The sequence below is a fragment of the Rhea americana genome, unplaced genomic scaffold, assembly GCF_003343005.1.
Source record: "Rhea americana isolate MKP2758 unplaced genomic scaffold, rheAme1 scaffold_458, whole genome shotgun sequence".
NCBI classification, from domain to species: domain Eukaryota; kingdom Metazoa; phylum Chordata; class Aves; order Rheiformes; family Rheidae; genus Rhea; species Rhea americana.
The window spans coordinates 1-20,738 of NW_028186599.1; the positions used below are offsets into that span (position 1 = coordinate 1).

At 37.8% G+C, this 20,738-nt stretch overlaps 1 protein-coding gene across 1 annotated transcript in view; it reads right to left on the minus strand.

The window, feature by feature from the left end:
- Positions 1-461: 461 nt before the first annotated feature.
- The window catches only part of MUC6 (mucin 6, oligomeric mucus/gel-forming), a gene marked incomplete at its 3' end in the record, with an annotated part of 88,356 nt that continues 68,079 nt past the window's right edge, over positions 462-20,738 (minus strand). The window contains exons 10-32 of the mRNA XM_085316228.1: positions 20,180-20,300; positions 19,646-19,784; positions 19,390-19,494; positions 18,954-19,026; positions 18,582-18,719; positions 17,519-17,680; positions 16,472-16,566; positions 15,807-15,939; positions 14,617-14,866; positions 14,065-14,117; positions 13,853-13,962; positions 12,968-13,119; positions 12,104-12,245; positions 11,316-11,426; positions 9,840-10,025; positions 9,132-9,371; positions 8,028-8,184; positions 7,053-7,196; positions 6,466-6,532; positions 4,375-4,541; positions 2,904-3,164; positions 1,272-1,709; positions 462-509 (exon numbers count right to left, since the gene is read on the minus strand). Coding sequence (XP_085172354.1) covers positions 462-509; positions 1,272-1,709; positions 2,904-3,164; positions 4,375-4,541; positions 6,466-6,532; positions 7,053-7,196; positions 8,028-8,184; positions 9,132-9,371; positions 9,840-10,025; positions 11,316-11,426; positions 12,104-12,245; positions 12,968-13,119; positions 13,853-13,962; positions 14,065-14,117; positions 14,617-14,866; positions 15,807-15,939; positions 16,472-16,566; positions 17,519-17,680; positions 18,582-18,719; positions 18,954-19,026; positions 19,390-19,494; positions 19,646-19,784; positions 20,180-20,300 — 3,492 coding nt within the window. The remainder of the gene's footprint in view (positions 510-1,271; positions 1,710-2,903; positions 3,165-4,374; positions 4,542-6,465; positions 6,533-7,052; positions 7,197-8,027; positions 8,185-9,131; positions 9,372-9,839; positions 10,026-11,315; positions 11,427-12,103; positions 12,246-12,967; positions 13,120-13,852; positions 13,963-14,064; positions 14,118-14,616; positions 14,867-15,806; positions 15,940-16,471; positions 16,567-17,518; positions 17,681-18,581; positions 18,720-18,953; positions 19,027-19,389; positions 19,495-19,645; positions 19,785-20,179; positions 20,301-20,738) is intronic.

Here is a 20,738-nt window from a genome sequence, read left to right on the forward strand (position 1 = left end):
GGTTGATGTTTTGTGCGTGATGGCTGCCGGGAGGAAAGTGAAGTTGATTGACTGTGGTAGAGCAAGAGGTGGAATGTGAATGAGGTGGGGAGCTCCCAGGCAGAAGCACCGGGTGGGGGCAGTGAAAAGAAAAGCAGGACTGCGACCCACTGAACCTTTAGGCAAAAATAGCAGGGTCTGGGCCCTCAGTATCTCCCATACGATTACTTTTTTGCCAATAGAAGCAAGAAATCCATTTGGTCTGAATGTTGCACCCCAATAATTGAATTCCATCTTCGTTTTTCTTGGGGATCCTAGTGCACCATAGGAACCTCCTTTTGTGTGCCCAAGGGACATCTGATAATCTGTTATCAACATGCTCCAGACTCTGCTGGAAAGGGTCCATGGGAGAGCAGAGGCTATTGGACAGACAGGCATAGGCCGTGGAGGACTCTTAGCTCTCTCTGAACCAGAGCACTCACCTGTTACTACTTTACTAGTTGGAGTCTTAGCTCTGGTTGGCTCCCTTGCTACAAAGAAAGGGATGAGAGAAAAGAATGGTTGAGTCCTAGGAAAATGCCTAGGGAAAGCATGTTGCGGCACCTCCTCAAAGGAGGGTGTTGTTGGTATGAAGAAGATCCGGACATGGGGAGCCCGACTGGCCTGAATATGAGAGGTGCAGCTGGAGTGTGAATGTACATCTGCGTGCCCACCCTCCACAGCTGATTTTTCCATAGCCTTGGTCATCATACGGCATCCTTAGCTAAGGGGCTGACACCTGGCTTTTTTTTTGGCCAGAGCTTGTCAAGAGTATGTCAGGACCTGTGCATTCCTCGCTCAAGGGCATGTCTTGGCCTTTGTCCCTTGCCTCGTATTTCCGAAAACTGTTCTAGACTTCCCTGAATTGTGTTGAACTGGAAACAGGAGGTGACTTTACACTCTCATTTTCTTCTCTTCCCTACCCTGAGTGTTCTAAGGACAGCACTGCAAGGGGAGATAGCGGGTGTTAGCTAGCCTCCTGCTGTTGAATGCAAGGGCAGGAGGTGGAAGGGGACTCTACCCCAAAGAAGGCCTGTGTCCAGAGGAAAACCCATGAAGGGTTGAGGACAGAGGACACAGTCGGGCCGGGTCCAGGACCCTTCCAGGTCGAAGGAGTCCCAATGCCAAAGGGAAGGGGAGCAGAGCACAGCCACACTAACCGGAAACCCCTGCAGGACGTGCTGCTAGGGAGAGGAGGGCACGAGCTGGACCAAGACCAGGCAGAGAAGCAGGAGGGCAGGAGCAAGACTTACCAGGATGTGATGGGCTTGGTGGTGTTGAGGACACAGTTGAGGAGGGGGGAGGAGCAGACGACGGGAGGGGGCTCGTTTTGGCCGTTGTAGGTGCAAAGGACTCAGCTGGCAGTGTCTCTGTTGAAACACTGGTCRTGGTGGGAGAGGCTCTGGACGTTAGTGTTGTAGGTGTGAGCTTTGGCCTAGTTGTTGTGGGAGACGTGGTTGAGACTGTGGATGGGGCGGCAAATGGCAGGTGCGTGCTGAGCGGCGTGCTGGAGGCCGRGGTGGAGGGAGGAGAGCTGGGGATCCGAGYTGTCCTTGTCAGCGGCACTTTGGGGCTGCTGGTGGGGCTGGTCTCTCTGGACACAGAGGTCTTGGAGGTGCTGCTGACGGAAGTGGCYGGGGTGGTCCTCYGGGTGGTCAGAGGCAGCACGGTTGTCTTTTTATGGGTGACRGCTGCCGGGAGGAAAGTGCAGCATGACTGACAGCGGTAGGGAAGAGGCGGAAGGCAAGCGAGGCAAGCAGTTGTCTCAGCACCAAGCCCCGCTTGCGGGRCAGCRAGAGGAAAGGCAGGCTTGGGCCTCTCCCAGTCTTGGGAGGCACAGAGGGAGGAATGGGGCAATGCCTGRGGCCRTGTCCGTGACCTCCTTCTGTCCTGACATGCGGGGCAGGGACGGGGCCTGAGGGATGCCCACCACCAAGTGAGCTCCTCCTGCCTCTTCCTGGAGCTCCTGAGCAAGGAAGAAAAGTCTTTATGGATGTATGTGACTCCATCCAAGTGGCTGAAGGAGAGTAAGGTCTGCCTGCTGCAGTCTGGGTGAGGAAACACTGTGATATTGGCTAACGTAGGAACTGGCTCAAGCAATGGGCGACTCTTACCACCCTTCCAGCCGCAGCACTCACTTATTGGTTTCCCAGTGGTGTAGAATGTAGCCTGGGCTCCTTGCAAAGGGAAGGATGCATAAGAGAGAATGGTTGAGCCTTGGGAAGGTGCTTAGGCATAGTAGAAAGTGACACTTCCTCCAAGGAATCTGTCACTATGGACACAAGAGTATCTGTATGTKGGCACCCCAACAGGACCGGGTGGGAGAGATGTGGACTGGGGGAGAGTGCGTACCTGTCCTCCTGTCATAGCTGACTTCCCTGCACTGTGTATCAGCCTCTGGTATCACTTTCTAGCCCAAGCAAAAGAGGCTGTGATACTGTTTCCATGGAAGCTGTCCTTGTTGGCATATGGAGAATTTGACACTAAGGTGTAATTTCCCTTTTTTGTAGACAAGATTTATATTTTKGGGAGAGGTTGTTGCAATGATTAGGGGCACTCACTCTGCCATACTTGAGTTTTCAAGAAGTTATGTCACTTTCTGATACAGGCAGGTTTTTCCCTAACGTGGAGGTGTTTGATTTGTGGGTATGGCATCCCCAAAAAATGTTAGGTTTAAAATGGTATTTGGATATTAGATGTTGGCAGGACACTGAAATTTAATTTTTTTTAATTTCTTGTTCAGTCATCCATATCTTTTCCTATGTATTTTTAATTTTAAGACATCTAGTGAGAATAACTTTATTTCTTAACAGACACGTTAAGAAAATATCCATTGATCTGTGCATGATGGCTTCACCCAGGAGATATAAAAATGTGATATTTACCTAGTGTTGTTAGTTTAGGCTTGCTGAAAGTTGCAATCTGAGATGTAGTAGGAGCAGGAGTGGTTGATTTCCTTTTGATAGTGGTCTTGGTGGGTGGTGTGGTAAACCTTAGTTTTTCTGTCTCTGCTGATGGAGTGGGTGCTGAGGCAGTAGGTGTAGGCTTCAGTTTCATGGTCATGGCTCTTTCTGTTGAGGTAATTACGGAAGGTGTAGCCATTGTTGTGGTCATGGTTGGTGTGATAAAAACTGATGTTGTATGTTCTTTTGGGAAAAAGAATATAATGTGAGTAATCAATTTATTTAGTAATTAAAAATAACTAAGTTATGGAGAAGCTAAACTTATTACAGAGACACAATTTTTACCCTAGTATTTTTAACATTTTCTGTGAAATTGTTTGTATTTATGTTCTCATAAACTTATCAAATCTTTTTCTACTCATATTTATTTTCTGATGTCTTGTATCTTTGTTTTCAATTTCTTTTTCTTGTGCTAAATTATTTTTTATACAATTTTTATAAGAAGCTAGTTTCATTATCACTCATTTGCTAAAGTCTGTATGATCTTGTGGTCTTTTCCCAAAGGGCAATTTCACCGACCAATCTCATGTTCTGAATTGGCCACAGTTTCAGCTTTTAAATTTGTATTGTAAGGCCAAATAACATCATACTAATAATCTGAACAATGCCAGCCTTTGAAGCTGTGTTTTKATTTCTTTTTTACCTCTACTTTCCCTGATGGCCTGGTTCCAGGATGGCTTATTAGTTATGTCAGTGTGAAGTCTCATTTTGTTATGAGTCTGCACAAGCCACAGAATTAGAAAATAATTTATACTGAAGGAGTCATCTGGTCCAATGCCCTGCTGAGAGCAACACCAGCTTCAAAGATAGATCCAACCCCATGCTTCTGGAGCCTTCAATCCTGTATAAAGTCACTGCACTGATACCTACGTTATTTTGCTTTGGAGCTTGCTTAAGTCATTCTCTGTTAATAGCCTGAGTGTTACTCGAACATGACTGTGTTACTGAACCGGTTATGGAAACTGCACATGTATGGGGCTGAAGCTGGGCTAATAAATCCAAATGGAGCTGAGCTGACTTCTTGTTTATGGAACTCATAATGGTCTTCCCACATAAGAGTCACACAGATAAATAATTTTTGTTTGTATTTTTACCTATTATCTTACCACACACCTCCTGCCTACACTTCAGAACATTTCTGGTTTGCCCCTCTTCTTACAAACCTATTTCTACAAGGTTATTTTGTCTGCTTCATAATCTGGAGTCTTGTTCTTGGGTGTTAAGCTAATTTCATAGAATCAGTAAGGTTGGAAGGGACCTCTGGAGATCATCTAGTCCAACACCTCTGCTCAAGCAGGGTCACCTGGAGTACTCTTCTCCTAGCATACTGATTTCTTAACTATGCATAGAATGGCTTTAACACTTATTTTATTCAGTAACACTAACAACCTACCAGTTGTTGACTTGACTGTAACAAGAGGTGATGCTGATGATGTTCTTGGAATTGTGATTTTTGAAGTTATTGTTGGAGTAGTGGTCTCTGTTGATATAGTAGCTGCAGAAAAAGTACTTGGTGCTGTTGGCAGCACAGTCATCGGTATTGTGACTGAAGTAGAGCCTCTTGTTACTTTAGGTTGCACTGTTTTTACAATGAGAAGAAAAAATCCAAGGTTAAGAAATAATTCTTGATAATCCATTAGAACATGCTTATGTAAATTAAAAAATATTTTTGGAAGTATTAGCACTATCTGTAGTAATAACAACTTGTAATAACTACCTTCATTTTAAAAGAAAAAATTGAGAAAATTTAGCTAGGTAGCTCTTTTGCTATTATTTTTGGTCAATATATTGAGCATGAACTCTAGCAGAAGCTTTAAATTTTTTTTCATTCCTTTAAAGTGAATTTGGTATGCAAATTTGTGCATATTAAGAGAGATGGAATTGTGTAATTAGCATTTTATAATTCAGGCAGCTAACAGTGTAATTTTTTTTCCCAGCCCTTCCACTGGCCAATACAAAAATACCACTTGTCAGCAAAATTAATGGAAAAATTTTAGATCAGTATATATGGATTCCTTTCCTGGATCAGGCTATAGGTGCTTGTTAAATTTAGTCATAAATTTCCATGAAGACCTTCTTAAAATGTCAGCGTTACATTACTAGTCACCACTACGAACTGTGCTGAAATTTTTTGGGGATTTTATATGCCAGAGATGAGATAGAAGTCCTTATCCACTAACAGAGATATTTGATTATTGGTATCTGGAAATGCCTAAATATACTCAAGAAACATTGTTCTCTCTGTAACTTTATTTCGCAATTTAAGATGTCTATCATATTTCTGGTAAAATTTTTGTGATAATTGTGATATTGAGTTATTTTTCATTATTGTGCCTTATGCATATGAAACTGGTGAAGTCATTTTATCAGGCCAGAAARTGTATTGCTTACCTCAGAAACACATATTAGGACATATATCAGTGCTTAAGTAGTAGTTTAGTCACTGACTTAAACTAACCTGTTGAAGGTGAAGATGTCTCAGGTGTAGTAGTAGTGCTTTCCTCTGCTGTTTTATAAAGGTAGAACAGATTAAATTTGTGAATTAAAACAATATATTAAGAATACTCCAAATATGGTAAATTTCAGATAAGAAGATAAATAAACTGCATTCAAAGTATCGTGTTAATTAGTGAGATATTCCTCAAGGTGCTTACTATTATATTTCAGTATTAAAATTCACACTGAAAGAATTAAACAATTATAAGAAATCAACACACCTCATAAATATGAGCATGTTTTTACTGCTTCTGTTATGATATTCAYGCTTAAGGGCAGCCTCACTATTGAGGGATAATTCAAACATGTTTTCTGTATGTAAGTGAGGACACTGACTGTCCTGGGACACAGGTTAGAATTGTGTAACATTAAAAAACATTGGCCTTAAGTTTTTTTACATCTGCATGAAACTCCAAACTGTGCAGCTGGAGTCTAGCCATAACATTATCTAATCACCAGGTTTCATAGCAGTACACTGTATCATAATAAACCATGAGATAAAATAATAAAAACATATCTTAAAAAGGGAATTGCTAGGTAGAGTTCATTAGCTAGATCCTCTTCCAGATGTTCCTTTTGTTTAAGAAAGACGTTGAATATATCTGGGATATACATCTCCGCTGTGTCAACCCCTCAGGCAGATCAGAACATCCGTATACTTGCAGGAACACCCCAACTTTGGAAAGTACTGATATTTACACCGAAGGCAATTTTTAATCTTGCTAAATAAATCAATTAGGATGATCCAATGCCTGTATTTTAGCAGTCCCTCACCTAATCCTTTCTAAAATTTAGGTTTTTTCCTTCCATTGTTTATCAATCGAAGTTTTACATAATAGAAGTACAGCAATAAGGTTATTTCAAAGGAGAATGGTGCCTGGATTAATCAAGAGATACTAAGAAAAATATCCTCCTTGAGAATATACAGTGGTTTTAGTATTATTTTCTAGTTACTGTAGAGAAGGAGGGTGAGTATATAGATCTCTGCTTACCACATGGCATGCATTGTCCCTTCTCATGGTCAAAGTATTCATCATGAGAACAGTTGTAACAGCCTGAAGGAAGATAATTTTGTTTTACATTTCTCAGAGAACAACACTGCATTTGTATCATTTATAATCTAACTTTGTACACTTCTGATATTAAAAAACTGCATTGATCATAACATCATATATTTAAGAAAGCACTTCCAGTGCCATCCCCTAAAAAATGGTCTGCATAAAAAACAACTTTTCTGTTTTCTTCAACTATATTCATTGTCTAATAAAAATATTCTCTTTCTTTCCACATATTTCCTTCTTAAGCAGAGCATATACCCTTGACTGGTACAAATTCTTCAAGATAGGCTGAGCTCAATGCTAGATGTAATACTGATATTGATAATAATGATATCATATCAATTACATATTAACACTGTAGTAGTAATGTAAAGATCAGTAAAAACTGCCTCAAAGATAGCGTTGATTAGAACACCTTTAGAACACCTTTATCTAACTGTGGTATGACTGATTAAAACAATAGCAGTAAAAGTAATTATCTTACTGTTTTCCGGTTTACAACAATATAGATTATTACCTTCAATGTTGACATATTTGTAGTTTTGATTTGGACAGTTACATGGTCTGTAGTGCCAGGTGCAGTTGTCACTGCTATAGTCATAAGAGTAAGCAGTCTCACTTCCTGATTTTTTATGAGAATTGTAATAGTCACAATAGACAGCTAAAAAAAAGTGGGGGGGGGGGCGCAAAACAGGAGAAAAGTTTAAATTTTTCAATTCTTGACACATGTTTTCTCAAAGGACTAGGAACAGCGAGGACAAAATTATTCAGTAGTGTTTGAGCCAAAAATTTTGTCATTGAAGTAATCACTTATGATGCAAATTGACATTTATGCTCTAGCAAAGTGAGTTTATCCTTCTTGCAAGTATACTGTACAGGCATTTCTATATATTTTTAATGTATAATAYAGTGACATGTTAAAAAGAAACCATCAAAGATGACAACTCCAAATATTGATTTACAACATTCTAATCCTTTTTTCTCTCCTGTGTATAGTGTTCTGGAACATATTGCTATTTTTTCCTGTTTTACAGTGTTCTAGTCAACACAGCTGTCTTTATTTCCTTGAAATCCACAGAGAAAGTGATTTTATCATAGTTAAAACGAATACGTACATATTGTTCACAGTTTCATATTCCTTCTGATGACAAAATGACTTGTTCATGGAGAAATATATGGCTTGTCCATGACTACTTTATTTTTTTCTCTTATTGCTCCATGACTAAAAAATACCATAACTTGATTAATTTATTACTAATGAAAAGTACAAAGTTCAAAACCCAGGTGACAAAAGTCAACTATTTGTCCATACAGAAGACGCAACTTTGGGCATATTTAGATAAGCCATTCCCTATGCTGAGGTATTAATATACTCATAGTAATAATTGTCTCTTATACCTCTTTATGTTTTGACCGAACAAAAATCCCACTAAAAGCAAAAAGTTATCAATGTATATCACATGTACCTTAAAAACAACTTGAAGAAACTTACGACAGAACTCAGGGGTCCTCCAGTCAATGCAGAGACCTTTATCTAAGCATGCCATGGCATACACTGCAACAGCATCACACATGCACTCACAATCCCCTCCAATGTCACAACCACAAGAGTCTCGGACACAGGCCTCATAATAGGGCATACGGTTCACCTATGTTGGAAAATTAAGTAGTAAAAATTCTAAGATTCTTCTGTTCTTGTCTATTTGTTAAGAAGTTTTTTTTCCAGGGCTAAATAATAGCCCTTAATTCAGCAGAAAGTGAAGTGCACTTGTTCCATTAAGTGATGGTAGCTAGTATTTCCTCTAAACATTGAAATGGTCAAAGCAATAGCACAATCTCACTTCAGACAATCATTTTTAGTAAGAATATAGGTCCCCGAAAACTAACAATAGAAGCTGATGATATTTTACCAGATATGAACTTCTAAATTCATACTGATCTTGAACACACTAGAACTAAACAAAGCCACATTCATTCAGGTATAAATGTGCAAGTTCATCAGCAGTATACCCTCCACAGATATGTATAATCACTGCAGCATTATGCATATTTCTCTCTTGTGTTCACGTCTGGAAAATGGAGATTTTTCCTTCACAAGGTTTGGTTCTGATGAATTCTGTGGTATTTTCATTGACAAAGTGGGTAACTTAAAACAAATAGAAGGGTTGATGATATCTTGATTTCCTACATCTTCTAAATAATGCTGTTGATTTACTAATGAGAACAAGGTCTGGGGGTTTTTGTGTTTTTTTTTTTTTCTAACAAACCTAATGTTTTCAGAAAGAGTAAATGGTGTATTAATCAATGTCAGGTATCATCAATAGACTCACTAATTTATGATACTTAAGTCTTCATGGTTTTTTTCATTCTAATATTTTAATTATTCAGCCTATACCATGCTTAGCTTTTGTGCTAACAAAAGGGCGGGTGAAGGGCCAATAGGAAGGATTAAGATTAATAAGAGGCAGAATATATTTCATATATGTATTATTAAAACATTTGGGAGAAGAGAAAATCAAGTGCTGGACTGTGAGCAAATACTATTTGGCAGACTGTAGATTATGTCTACATAAGAGAAAGCCAAAATAATTCTTACCTTATTGTGACAGGCAGAAAAAACTTGGCTGTTGATGATGGAACATGTCTTTTCTGCCCAGGCTTTTCGGTAAGGGTTCTTGCTACAGGGGTCCACTACAAAGTACACATCCCCACAGAGAGGATTCTCTTTCCAAGAATTGACAAACTCCAATTCATTTGATGCCACATACTTGCTTCGAGTCTCAAAGTCATCTTTCATATTGCCATTATAGTTCCCACACAGGCCACAGATAGTTTCCTAAATGGAATAAAGGCATTAATGTAAGTTGAATGAGTTACAATAGCTTGCCTTCCCTTTTTATTATTGTCATTGTTTCCTGTGTTTAGTAGTAAATGTGATCTATAAATATTCTAATATGTTGGTAAAGTCTGTGCATGAAGTCCTGTTTATCAGTGGATGAATGTGTTTTTCCTCTTGAGTGTAATCTGCTATAATTTAGAGATAAAATTCAACCAAAAGATGTTATTGTTGCATATAGCAAAAACTCTTAGCYCAAAGATTCCTCTTATACAGTAAGGCAATTGTTTAGTCATCAGTCTCTACCGAAAACCTCTACTGTTTTGGAGATAAGGCTGAGCAGAAAATGAATCACTAGTGGCTCCTCTGAAAAGCTGTGCCATCACAGAGAGTTGAGACAACTGTAATCAAGTGTGCAGTTCAATCTGAATTGAAGGACAGTTTACTGAGGAAGTTATTTTTTAGTACCTGTGTTTCTCTGGAGATCTTGATGAAGAAGTTCATGTGCTTGTTCCAGATAAGGGTCATGTTGTATTTTCCTGGGATAACAATATCGAACATCACATGAAGGGCATTTCTTTTCACTTTATATCGCACTAGAGGATTTTCCCCAGAAACAGAGAAGGTTTCATCTCGCAGTATGAATGTCATGTTCTGAAAGAAAATTTTTCCAGATATTGTAACTTATCAAGTTCTAGTACTTTCCATACTTGGCCTGTGGTATTACTAGAGATATTGTACCACTACAGATTATCCTGTCATTCACGCTTATCTTATGGTAGCCAGAGGCTGAAGAATAATGTATTGTCAGTGGTGACATAGATCTTACAGGATAAGTGAGTTTCTTCAGCTTGCTATCCTATCTCAGAATAAGTGATTTTTTTTTCTTTTATATTATTTCTTTAAGCATATGCAAGTTTTGATGAGAAATACACACAAAAAATCTGTCATTGTAATACTCTCATTGTTAGATGCAGCAGCTTTCTGACTGCATTTGGTGGAAATAATACTGACACCTACATGTAACCAGAAGAGGAAAAGAGGTCTGTTTCCATGCATTTTTAGGAATAAATGAATAGTTATAGAGAGAAATTAGCTGTCTCACTTGAGTATTTTCACCATCTCCCGATCTCATTTGTACTCTTACATCTTTTCTCCTGTCATATCACAGTGTTTCAACTGTCTAAATGGCCAACAGAAAGATTAGTCTGGATCATGCACTTACAAAACTGTAAGCAAAGAAAACAACAAACTTTTCCATCACAACATTGATCAGCTGACCCTGCTTATGTTACTCAGAAAAGTGGCACATGTGCATTACATGTAGTGACCATTCCTTGGGATAAAAATCTCATCTGTCTGTATTCTTTCTGTCTGACAAAGAAGGACTCTGAGATTATCTGATACTAAGGGGCATTACTGTCCCATAGAGCTGAGAATGGCAAAACTGATCTGATTTAGGAAGATTTCAGACAACAGTGGGAATGAGACTAACTGTTCATTGCTGTAGTTTCACAAATATATCTTGGGTAAGTTAATAGAGAACTGGAGATATTTTGAAAAAGCAGATTATTAGCTGGGCTTAGAAAAATCTGGAGAGGTTTTGCCCATCATCCATGATAAGAATGCCTTCATTTTAAATTACTGTTTTCCTGACTGAGTTTGGGAAAAAAATCAGTACCTTTTGACTGAGTGATTCACCATTAAGTGGTTAAATTCAAAATTTTATGGTTCCTAGAGAGATCAGAAATCAGAAATCCAAGGACTGAAATACTGAGATGAGGAAAAAAAAAAANACACTGAAGCTCTAGATTAAGCACATTAACTTAACTTTGCTTACAAGGTATTGCTTACAAGACACCGCTAAAGTTTCCAAAAGTGAAGCACTGGGCTGAAATGGCTATTCAGATGAGTAACAGTAGAACAGTAGAATGAGGATCTTACCCCAAGGTAAATGTAGATGGATCTGGAGCAAGTAACCCCAGATTTCCCACAGATGACATTCTCCGTTACAATTTTAAAGGAGGAAAGAGGTCTATTAACACTGCAGCCATCAAAAAAAAAAAAAAAAAAAACAAACAAAAAACCAGATTCTGTGCCTGAAGTTTTCCGAGTTACAACAGAGGAAAAGAAAGCTTAAGCATGCCATAGCTGTGATTCTGCCTTTCAGCATAGCAGGCAATCTTTATTTCATATCCTCACTCTCAGTGTGAGAGATGGCCTATCTGTGACCATCTCAAAACTCACTGCTGGTTATTAATGCAGAGGTTTTACGTATCTTATAGCTTTGGCAGCTTAAGAATTTTATTCATTTCAGAACCTGCATCTTTGTATGGAGAAAGGAAATAGTCAATGGAGTATTATGCTTTAGTTGGTGGGTKTTYTTTTTTTTTTTTTTTTTTGGAGACCTCTGATTTGGTAGTCAAGGTGACATTACTTTGCTGAAAGATATACTTGGCTAGTATATAATGGGTACTCATCAGTGAATATTCAAACATTTTAGTAAATTCAAAATGCTTGCAATTTCATGAAAACCTACATCTTTAAAAGTAAAGGCTTTTGAACTTGAGTTTTGAAATAAACAGAAAATATTAAAACATGTAAGTGTACATAAAGATTCTAAGTGCTCTATGGAATATAGATGCTTCCTAGGATATATTCATCGGCCATTTAAATCCAGCTATTTCTTGATGCTGAGGTGCTGCTAGAAGAAGCGGTAAGGTGGACATTACCATAGCTAGTATGTATTCACAGTTCCCGTCAAACACAAAGCGCTGTCCATCAAAAGTGGTAATGTGACCTTCTCCATAGAGATTACATGTTGAGGAACACCTAGACTTCTGAACACATTTCCATTTGCCTCTTGTGCAAGTGCTGGGAGTGAGAAGAAAAACCATGCTCAGATTACAAAGGCATGCCACTTTAACATTTCTTTTTATATTCATGCATTTTATAGGTAAGACATTCACTTAACTGACTTGTGTACACTCTAGCCAAGTTATAATTAATAAAGGAATCATACCAAAAAGCTAAGGACTGCTGAGAAAACTAATGCATGATAAAGAAAAAAATCTTAAGTCTCTTTTTGCTTTCTTTTTTCATTGAAGAAAGAACATGAAGCTCATTTCTTTCTGTTTTTGCTAAGAATAGATGCCACTGTCCTGTGTAGTTTGGGTGGTGGTGTTTTCTTAAACTAGATTAGAAACTGCAAAGGGAAGAGAGTTGAGAATATTGCTAAAAAATGGAAATATTTTTGAGAGAGAGGAGAAAGACTGTCTACTCATCTTTACTTGGGTATAGCTGTTAATACTTGATCTTATATAGTTTACAGTTACAGACTGTCCTCAATGCCATCTTATTCCTGGATATGCAGACTGCAAAGATTATCCTTGAAGCCAGTGCAGCTGACTAGTAGACCATGACCTTTTCATCTATGCATATACATTGCCAGGTGTTATGCTTGTCTTTATCACCTCAATTCTTTGTTGCTTAGTTCAGCTGTTGCCATTTCCTATTCTCCTGCCAATTAAATCCTTTTATCGTCCTTTGTGCAGTTTAGTGAAACAGGATCACTAATGGAAAACTGCGACTCTTACCAAATCTCACATTCAGTATGGATCTGCTCATCTCTTCCATAAGCAAGACCACCATATTCACAGGGACACTCTTCAGCTGGTACACACCTGCCATCAAGATTCTCATATAGCCCGTTAGTACAGACACAGCCTGATTCACATTTAGTAGGTACCTGGTAAAGATGAATAGATTCCAGAATGAAAAGAAATGTAATGAGATCTGTTACATTTTATGTTGTATGTGACTAGTGTCAAGAGTCAGTATGTGCTAAGTTTTGATCTGAATTTTATGATTTTACTGGTGCTAATATACTACTTAATTATACTACTTTCACTAAAGCTGTAAAATATGTTTGTTGTGTGAGATAGCAAATATTCTTGAAGACTCTGAAAAAATTATCTTTCCATGTTACTAACTTTCTGGACAAATACAGTATAAGTTTATTTTTATGAAGGAAGCCTCTTACATTATAATTCTTCCAGTCAGTCAATTTCCTTAAAAGTGTAAGAAAAGCCCTAACAGGACAGACCAAAATTTCCTCTAGCCTACATCTCCTGCAACCTGTAACTGTCACTAGCAGGTATTTGGGGAAGAATAGAACAGGAAGCTTATACTTAATGTTCTAACAGTTTCCAGTGACATGCAGGTTATGGAGTACCTGAGCCAGAAGTGATAGTCATGGATTTTTACTCAATGAATTCAGTTAATCACTTTCTGAAGTTTATATACATTGTTAGTGTCTACAGTCTGTGCGAAGAAGTCTGATGTTTAACTATTTCATGTTAGAAGAAATATCTCCATTCATTATACTAGAAGGAGCTGAATCCTGGACTTCTTGAGTTCAACGTAACAACTAGAATATTCTTCCTCTCAGAGTATTTATATCACAGAGCTGTGAAACTCACACAGTCAATTCCAGTGGCTAACATCTGACAGGTAGGGGCACATGTAGCTCCATACTTGTTTTCTAACCTGTCAGAACATGATATATATTTCTTAGGAGCTTTGCAGCTTTCTAGAAAAAAGGAAGACAAAGAAACAGGAGATTGTGAAGTTATGAATTTATAATATAGAGGAAAAGAATATTATTCAAAGTAAGCTGTAGCCAGACCCATACCTGCAGGATTTTGAGGTTTGCCAGTGCAACTTAGCCTCCCATTAACACAGTAGCTGGGGGGGGAAAAAAAGCAGGGGGGAATTTCAGTGCAATTCTCTCCTAATAAAGAAATTTTTAAGTTTTTGCATGATGAGTTYGCATTTTTCACCACTGGAAATCTTTCATCTATATTACTAGCTCCTCCTCCAAAATGAAACATGTCAATTTGCTTCTCTATTTTCTGCAGTATACAGTAACATCAGTTTTGAAAGTGAATAGTGAGCTATCATCTGGTTTGTAGATAGTTGTACAAATGCTGTTGGCAAAATCTTGTACTATGATCTACCAGAAATGATCAGATTTTACTTAATATTCTCCAATTTTTTCCTTAGCATTTAGAAGCTTAAAGTCGTTTGTTTTTTTCAAGTCATTCCTTTAATGGTGTTTGTATTTTAGGAAGGAGCGCAAAAGATGTCTCAGAAAATAATCCTTTTCTATTAAAAGCAAAGCAGACACATGAAGACACCTCCTTCTCATTTTCAGTTTGCTCATCTTTRAACCTGACAAACTTACCAGGTAATCCCACCAGTTATTGTTGACTGGTCTGGTAAAATGTATTTTCTATCTTCTAAGTAGCAGGGACAATGAGATTTACGAACACATTCATTTTTGTGGTTTAAGTACGTTCCTTTAGGACAATGGCAGCCTTCAATAGGAATGTCAGTCGGATGGCATTCCAGGGCTCGATTGGAGAGTGACAAGCATGTCCTGTCACATGCCTGAGCATTGTAGCTGAACGTTTGATTGCCAGTACAAGTAATGGCTGCAAAACAAGACAAGAGTTTCTGTTAAATTTCATTTTCTTCTCCTCTTCCCTGTGAAAGATGCTAGGTTCAGAGCCATGTGCTGCACACATTCTACCAATAGCTTCAACGCTTACTCTATTGAGACCTTCAATGCTCTTACTCCTCTGCCTGAGGATATGAATCTGCAGTGAAAGACACTTCAGAGAAGGTCTTAAAACCTACTTTGGAGCTGTTGGTAATTTTATAAAGGTTAAATATTATTTTATTAATTCTTCGTGTATCCTGAAATGCAATTATGCAAAAAGAAGCTCTATAGAAATACCAATATTTTTAATATAACTTTGAAAATGGTGCTGCTGTCTAAATTGCATAATAACAAAATCACATCTCCAACCAGAGCCCTTCTTTGTTCTTTCTTATCCTGTGGCACACTACAGATTCATTTACCTGTTAGTTTCATTATTTAAATATCAAGTCCTGGAATCATCCACGTATTCACCTTAAAGCCTATGAGCAGTTACTCTGATATAATCTTAAATGACAACTCTTTTTTCCAGCAGCCAAAATAGAGCAGGAAAACATGTTTTTTTCCACTTTCAGGCACTGTAGTCTTGATCTCTAGCAGAGAGTTTATGTATTGGATATCTGCTATTCCATTTCTGTTTTCCTTTTCTTTCCTTTGTCTATTTTTTCACTGCTCTTAAGGTGATTTGGACACTCTTTAGGATACTACTTTACTGTTTAAGGTGTTTTGTTGAGTTTTGACATATCTGTGAGGTCAGCAGCTCCTGGGAATATGGCTTTTATGCCAGCTAGTTGGCCTACTGGAGCAATAAGTAGTTATAATGACTAATCTGTAGTTTTAAAATACGGATTCTCATTCAACTTTGTCAAAGGTGAATCAAGCATGGGAATTTTCATGATGGCATACTTTCAGGACTTGGTTCAATTACTTACTGCAATTGTCCATACTGTTTCTCCAGTTTTCAAGGATTAAACCCATTGAACTACACACTCGTGCATACGATCCCAGAGCAGAACAAATATAGGGAAAAGTCTCCTCATAATTACAGGCTTGGTAGACGCATCTCTGAAACCCAACACATAGAGAATACTCTGTAACTACGGAGCAGACATCTGTAAATGTTAAAATTCCTGACCAGCAGAGGTAAGCCACGCAAAATACATTTTTTGTGTAACTAGAACACAGATCAAAATGATCAGATTAACTGTGTGGTTGACCGGAATAAAATATTCTAAGTAGCTAAAACAATGCCTTTGTTTATTCACTGCTTTTCATTTTTAATTTTCAAAATGTTTCATACAGATAGGCAAATATAATGAGCTCAGTTATACATATGGGAAAATCAGTATTTTACATGGTTAAAGCTGTTGATAAGCAGAATTGCAGTGTGAGCAAAAATACCTTCTGATTCCTAAGGTTCAGACTGGCAGTCCATGGTTAAGCCAGGCTTATAGTACAGTGGAAATGTAATTTTCAGAAATACTCTTGTTCCTGACCTATTGCATGTTGCTGATTAACATTAGTGGCATACTGTACATGAGTACATTCTGGTCCATATTTGGACTACCTCTGTGCACCATCTATCTTAAGTTCCTACCTTATAGAAAGGAATAGGGTTCACCACAGCATGGCATTTCTCAAACACTGTACCCTTCTTAGTAAGAACAGAGCAATGAGTCTCAGCAGATATTTCTAAGAAAAAAAAGTTGTGGATATTAAATACTAGAGGAAGTTAGGAAAATGGGATGAAGAAGAGAGAGAGAGGCTTAGAAAGGATCTCAAAAGCCCCCCAAAAGACCAGAAGTGCTTCTGTTATTACTGACTAAAAGTGGACTAGCTACTGTTAAAGCCCTCCAGTAATACAGATTCCATAACATGCTAGCACAATCTGCTGATCATCAGAAAACTAATCTTCCAGAAAAAATGGCTATGTTGCAGATTATTTCTTATCTTTCCTACCAGTGATATGGAAGGCAATATATTATTTTCATTTTAATGGATCTGAAAACAACTATTGCATTCCCACTCACTTTTCTCTTTGTTGAGTTATATTCTCCCCTTTTGTTTAATCCTTCATCTTAGGCCGTGCTTTCTAAACCACTGATTATCCTTTCTGATCTTCTCTGGATTCCCTCCAGCTGGTCACTGATTTTCTCAAACTATATTTTTATTTTCTAGCAGCAAAACTGGATGCTTCACTCCAGCTGAATTGTTAGCAAGGATGGACAGAACAAAAGGATAACTTTGTATGTCTTGCAGACTATACTTTTGTTCAAATACCTCATACAGCACTTATTTTTTCCCTTTGTGTACAACAGCAACGCAGCCCTGAGAAGGTAAAATCTGGATTTCAGCCACAATACTGGTGAAAAACAGTTTAAGACTTCCATGGCTACCACAACTTCACTTTCAAATATCAGCACAAACCTCTGATTCACCTTTTTGATCACAGATCTCTAGAATGGGATCTGGTAAGTTCTTCCAGTAAAGGTATATTCTCAGAAACTTCTTGGCCGTGGTGAAGGAATCTGTGAGACTCAATCCTCTCATTTTCTCAAGCCCTTTTCACTCCTTTGCTTTGGGTTTATGGAGGAGTTGACAAAGCTAGCTAGAAAGATCACTCAGGACAGGATCAACTACTTACTGTTCAGTTGACTCATAGCACAAGGGTCAGTCTCTCTCTCTAAAGCAGGCTGGCAATTTCCTGCCCTCCAGGAATCTACAAACAGGGAAGCTGTCCCTTCAGTGATATCCATGCTAGTCATGAAGTCATCCGTCGTGTCTCCATTGTAATTGCCACACAAACCTAGCAACATGAGAAATGCAAGAGACGACTGAAAATCAAAGAATATGTACACAATGGTCTATGTTTCATTCCTGTACACAGTGATAAAAATGTGGTGGAGTGTTAACGAATACTGTAGGTAAAGTAGCCACCAAACCTTGAGCATGTATCTTCTGCATTCAGTCATTCTGACCTTTTAAATTCTCAGGTTAAAATAATCCAGCTTTATTTGCTAACATGAATTCATATAGAAATTTCTATTATTTGCCTTGGTTTTGGTAAAAAGAACTTTTCAGTGATTTTAAGCTATGTAAAAGAGAAAGGCCATGAAATACTAGTATAGTTGTGCATGTGTTTTCTGAAGTATATAATATCTGTAATGGCACAGACTATATATTTAACTTTTTTTCACATCTAAAGCCTTTCTGTAAATCCACACAGATAATTACAATGTAGGATATGCCTTGGTGGCTAATATTGTTTCAAAGTAAACATACGCATGTCCATCTAGTTCTTATCAGCTAGGGAGCTTCTGGATTCTTTAACGGTTCATCGTGTTCATAGTGATGGTTCATTGCGTTCAAAGCTCAGTGTGCTCCAAGATGTAGAGACCAGCCAGGCTAATTCATTGCTCCTTCATTATGTCAAGAAGACATATTTGAAAAAGTCATGTATAAAACAGACATAAAAATCAGTATTTTATTATGCATCAAAAATGCCACCCATCAAATTCCATTGATTATCTTAAAAGTTACCAGGACAAAACAAATTCTTAAAAATGCACAGTAGTTTTCTGACACAGGTAATTTTGTTGGGTATTTTTGAATCCAGAGAAGAAAGTTTATTCTTAAAGAATGACTACTAATCTTTCAAAATTACACTCCTTACATTCTCTCTTTCACACGGGGACTAGATTTCTTACCTCGGGTTCTGCCTTTGAACTGTTGTCCAACTTTCACATGAGCCTGGAACACAGGTGATGTTTGAACTACAAGTTCTAGCCCAAAGGTTGTATACATTTGAATGTAGACTGAGGACTGTTTGAAAATAGTGATGTCACCTAGAAGAATAAGAATATTTTAAAATAGAGATTTTGGTGCATAAATAAATGTTATAGCATTCTGTCTACACACGTGTTCTCCTTCCACATACAATGCTCCCGAGAGGAGTAACAGTACTGGGAAAGATTTTTGACCTTCCTCTAAAACCTCTGCTATTGGCAGTAGTTAGAGAAAAGATGTAAAATAGAGATGTAATATAACATGYATTTAACATACATTCCCTTTTTCTTTACCTGATCTGTAAGGTAGCCGCTTCAGTTCATCATCATCAGTAAGGAGTTCATTTTGAGAAATCACAATTTTGTCCTGTATGAATGAGGACACGGAATGAGAAGTAAATACCTACACTGATGGTATTTATGTTTTCTTTAACTGAAGCACTCTATTGCCAATCACCTATCTAATAAGAAAAGATGGATACAAGCTTTTTCTCACACATTATTCCATACTGTTTTGAGCTTTCACTTTGAAAATCCTGTAGTTTTCTGCACAGAAACTCTACCTTCCTGAACTGATGTGGCACCACAGATCTTTGCTGCATATGCATGCACTGAAACATGTATCTATCCCTCAAATTTTTTCAGTTCAGCCTACTAGCAATGCTTTTAAATACTTACTTTGCCAGTCTGGTTACTGAAATGCTGGCTAGACTGTGGGATGATTGCTTACCTTTGTTGACAGGTAAATTAGAGCACTAAGTGATGTCTCAGAATGAGAGTAACCAGACTTCCCATACACAGCCATTAGGGTTCCGTTGTGTGGCAGGCTGGAACTCTGAAAGAAAATAATGAAAAGGTGTGTTTGTGTAAAAGTATTTGTAGGATAAATGCACATCACAGGAAGACCTCAGTTTGTGTAACAAAAGGAAATCAAAGACTGACTAAAAGCATATACATTTGTGCATTTCTAGATTTCAGAAAATTACCTTCATAAGAACATAAGTGCAAACTCCATGGAACCTGTAGGATCTAGAATCAAACGTGGTAACAAAGGATCCTCCTTCCAGAGAACACCTTCCAGGGCAAGGTAAGTCTATGCAGTTCCACTGACCCATTGTACATTTACTGAGGAAAACAAGAAATTCTATGTAAGATTATTCCTGTATTAAGTCACTGTGTATCAGCAAAGATGATTAAAACTGCTGAGACTGCCAGAAAGAAGTTGTAAGTACTGATATTTATTTTGTACTAATTTTACCTGCCCTTTCACACAGCAGCTAAAAATTATACTGCTTTGTATGGTATGAAAGAACATTTATATTTGTAGAAATGAACCAGGAAATGAGACAAATGTAGTTCCATCTTCAATTACCAATATATGGTTTATGGCTTTCAAACAAGGTGAGTTTGGAGATTGTTTGATACACTTGTAGCTGCCAATAGAAAAGTTAGGCTAAATTTTCMAATCATTTGGTGAGGATGTTTTCCGCTCTCTCTTGAAAGAACCTATTTCTACTTACCAGCTTCTACATGCTGCTTTCATTGTCTCACCAGGAGCATATTTTTTCCCATTGAGTGAACATGGGCACTGCTTAATGTGAACACATGTTCGATTCTTTGAGATGTCATCAAGAACAGTCCCTGAGAAGGGGGATTAACAAAAAAAATACACTTTTCCATATCTTTACTGAACACTAAGGCTAGTATAACTTGCATCCTGCTTAGCACCCCTTCCAAAATTGGCATGAGAATGGTATTCTTGCACAGTCACTGCCCATAGAAATATTAGAATATGTGCTGGACATTTGCCCTTAATTAAAATAAAACTGACTTTCTACAAGTGATAACAGGGCTTGGCTACTTTGTTATATGAAAGTGTAAATAATTGTCTTCATTTCAAAACTGAACTTAATCTGAAATAATGGTAAGCTTGAATGTTATTTTTTCCAATTGCCTCCATATGACACTGTAATTAAGTTGGGAATCTTACACATTCGAGTGTTTATAGTCCTAAATCTATTTCTGAATGTGTAGCTCACAACATACTATTTTTGACTACTTTAAAATGGTGATGATATA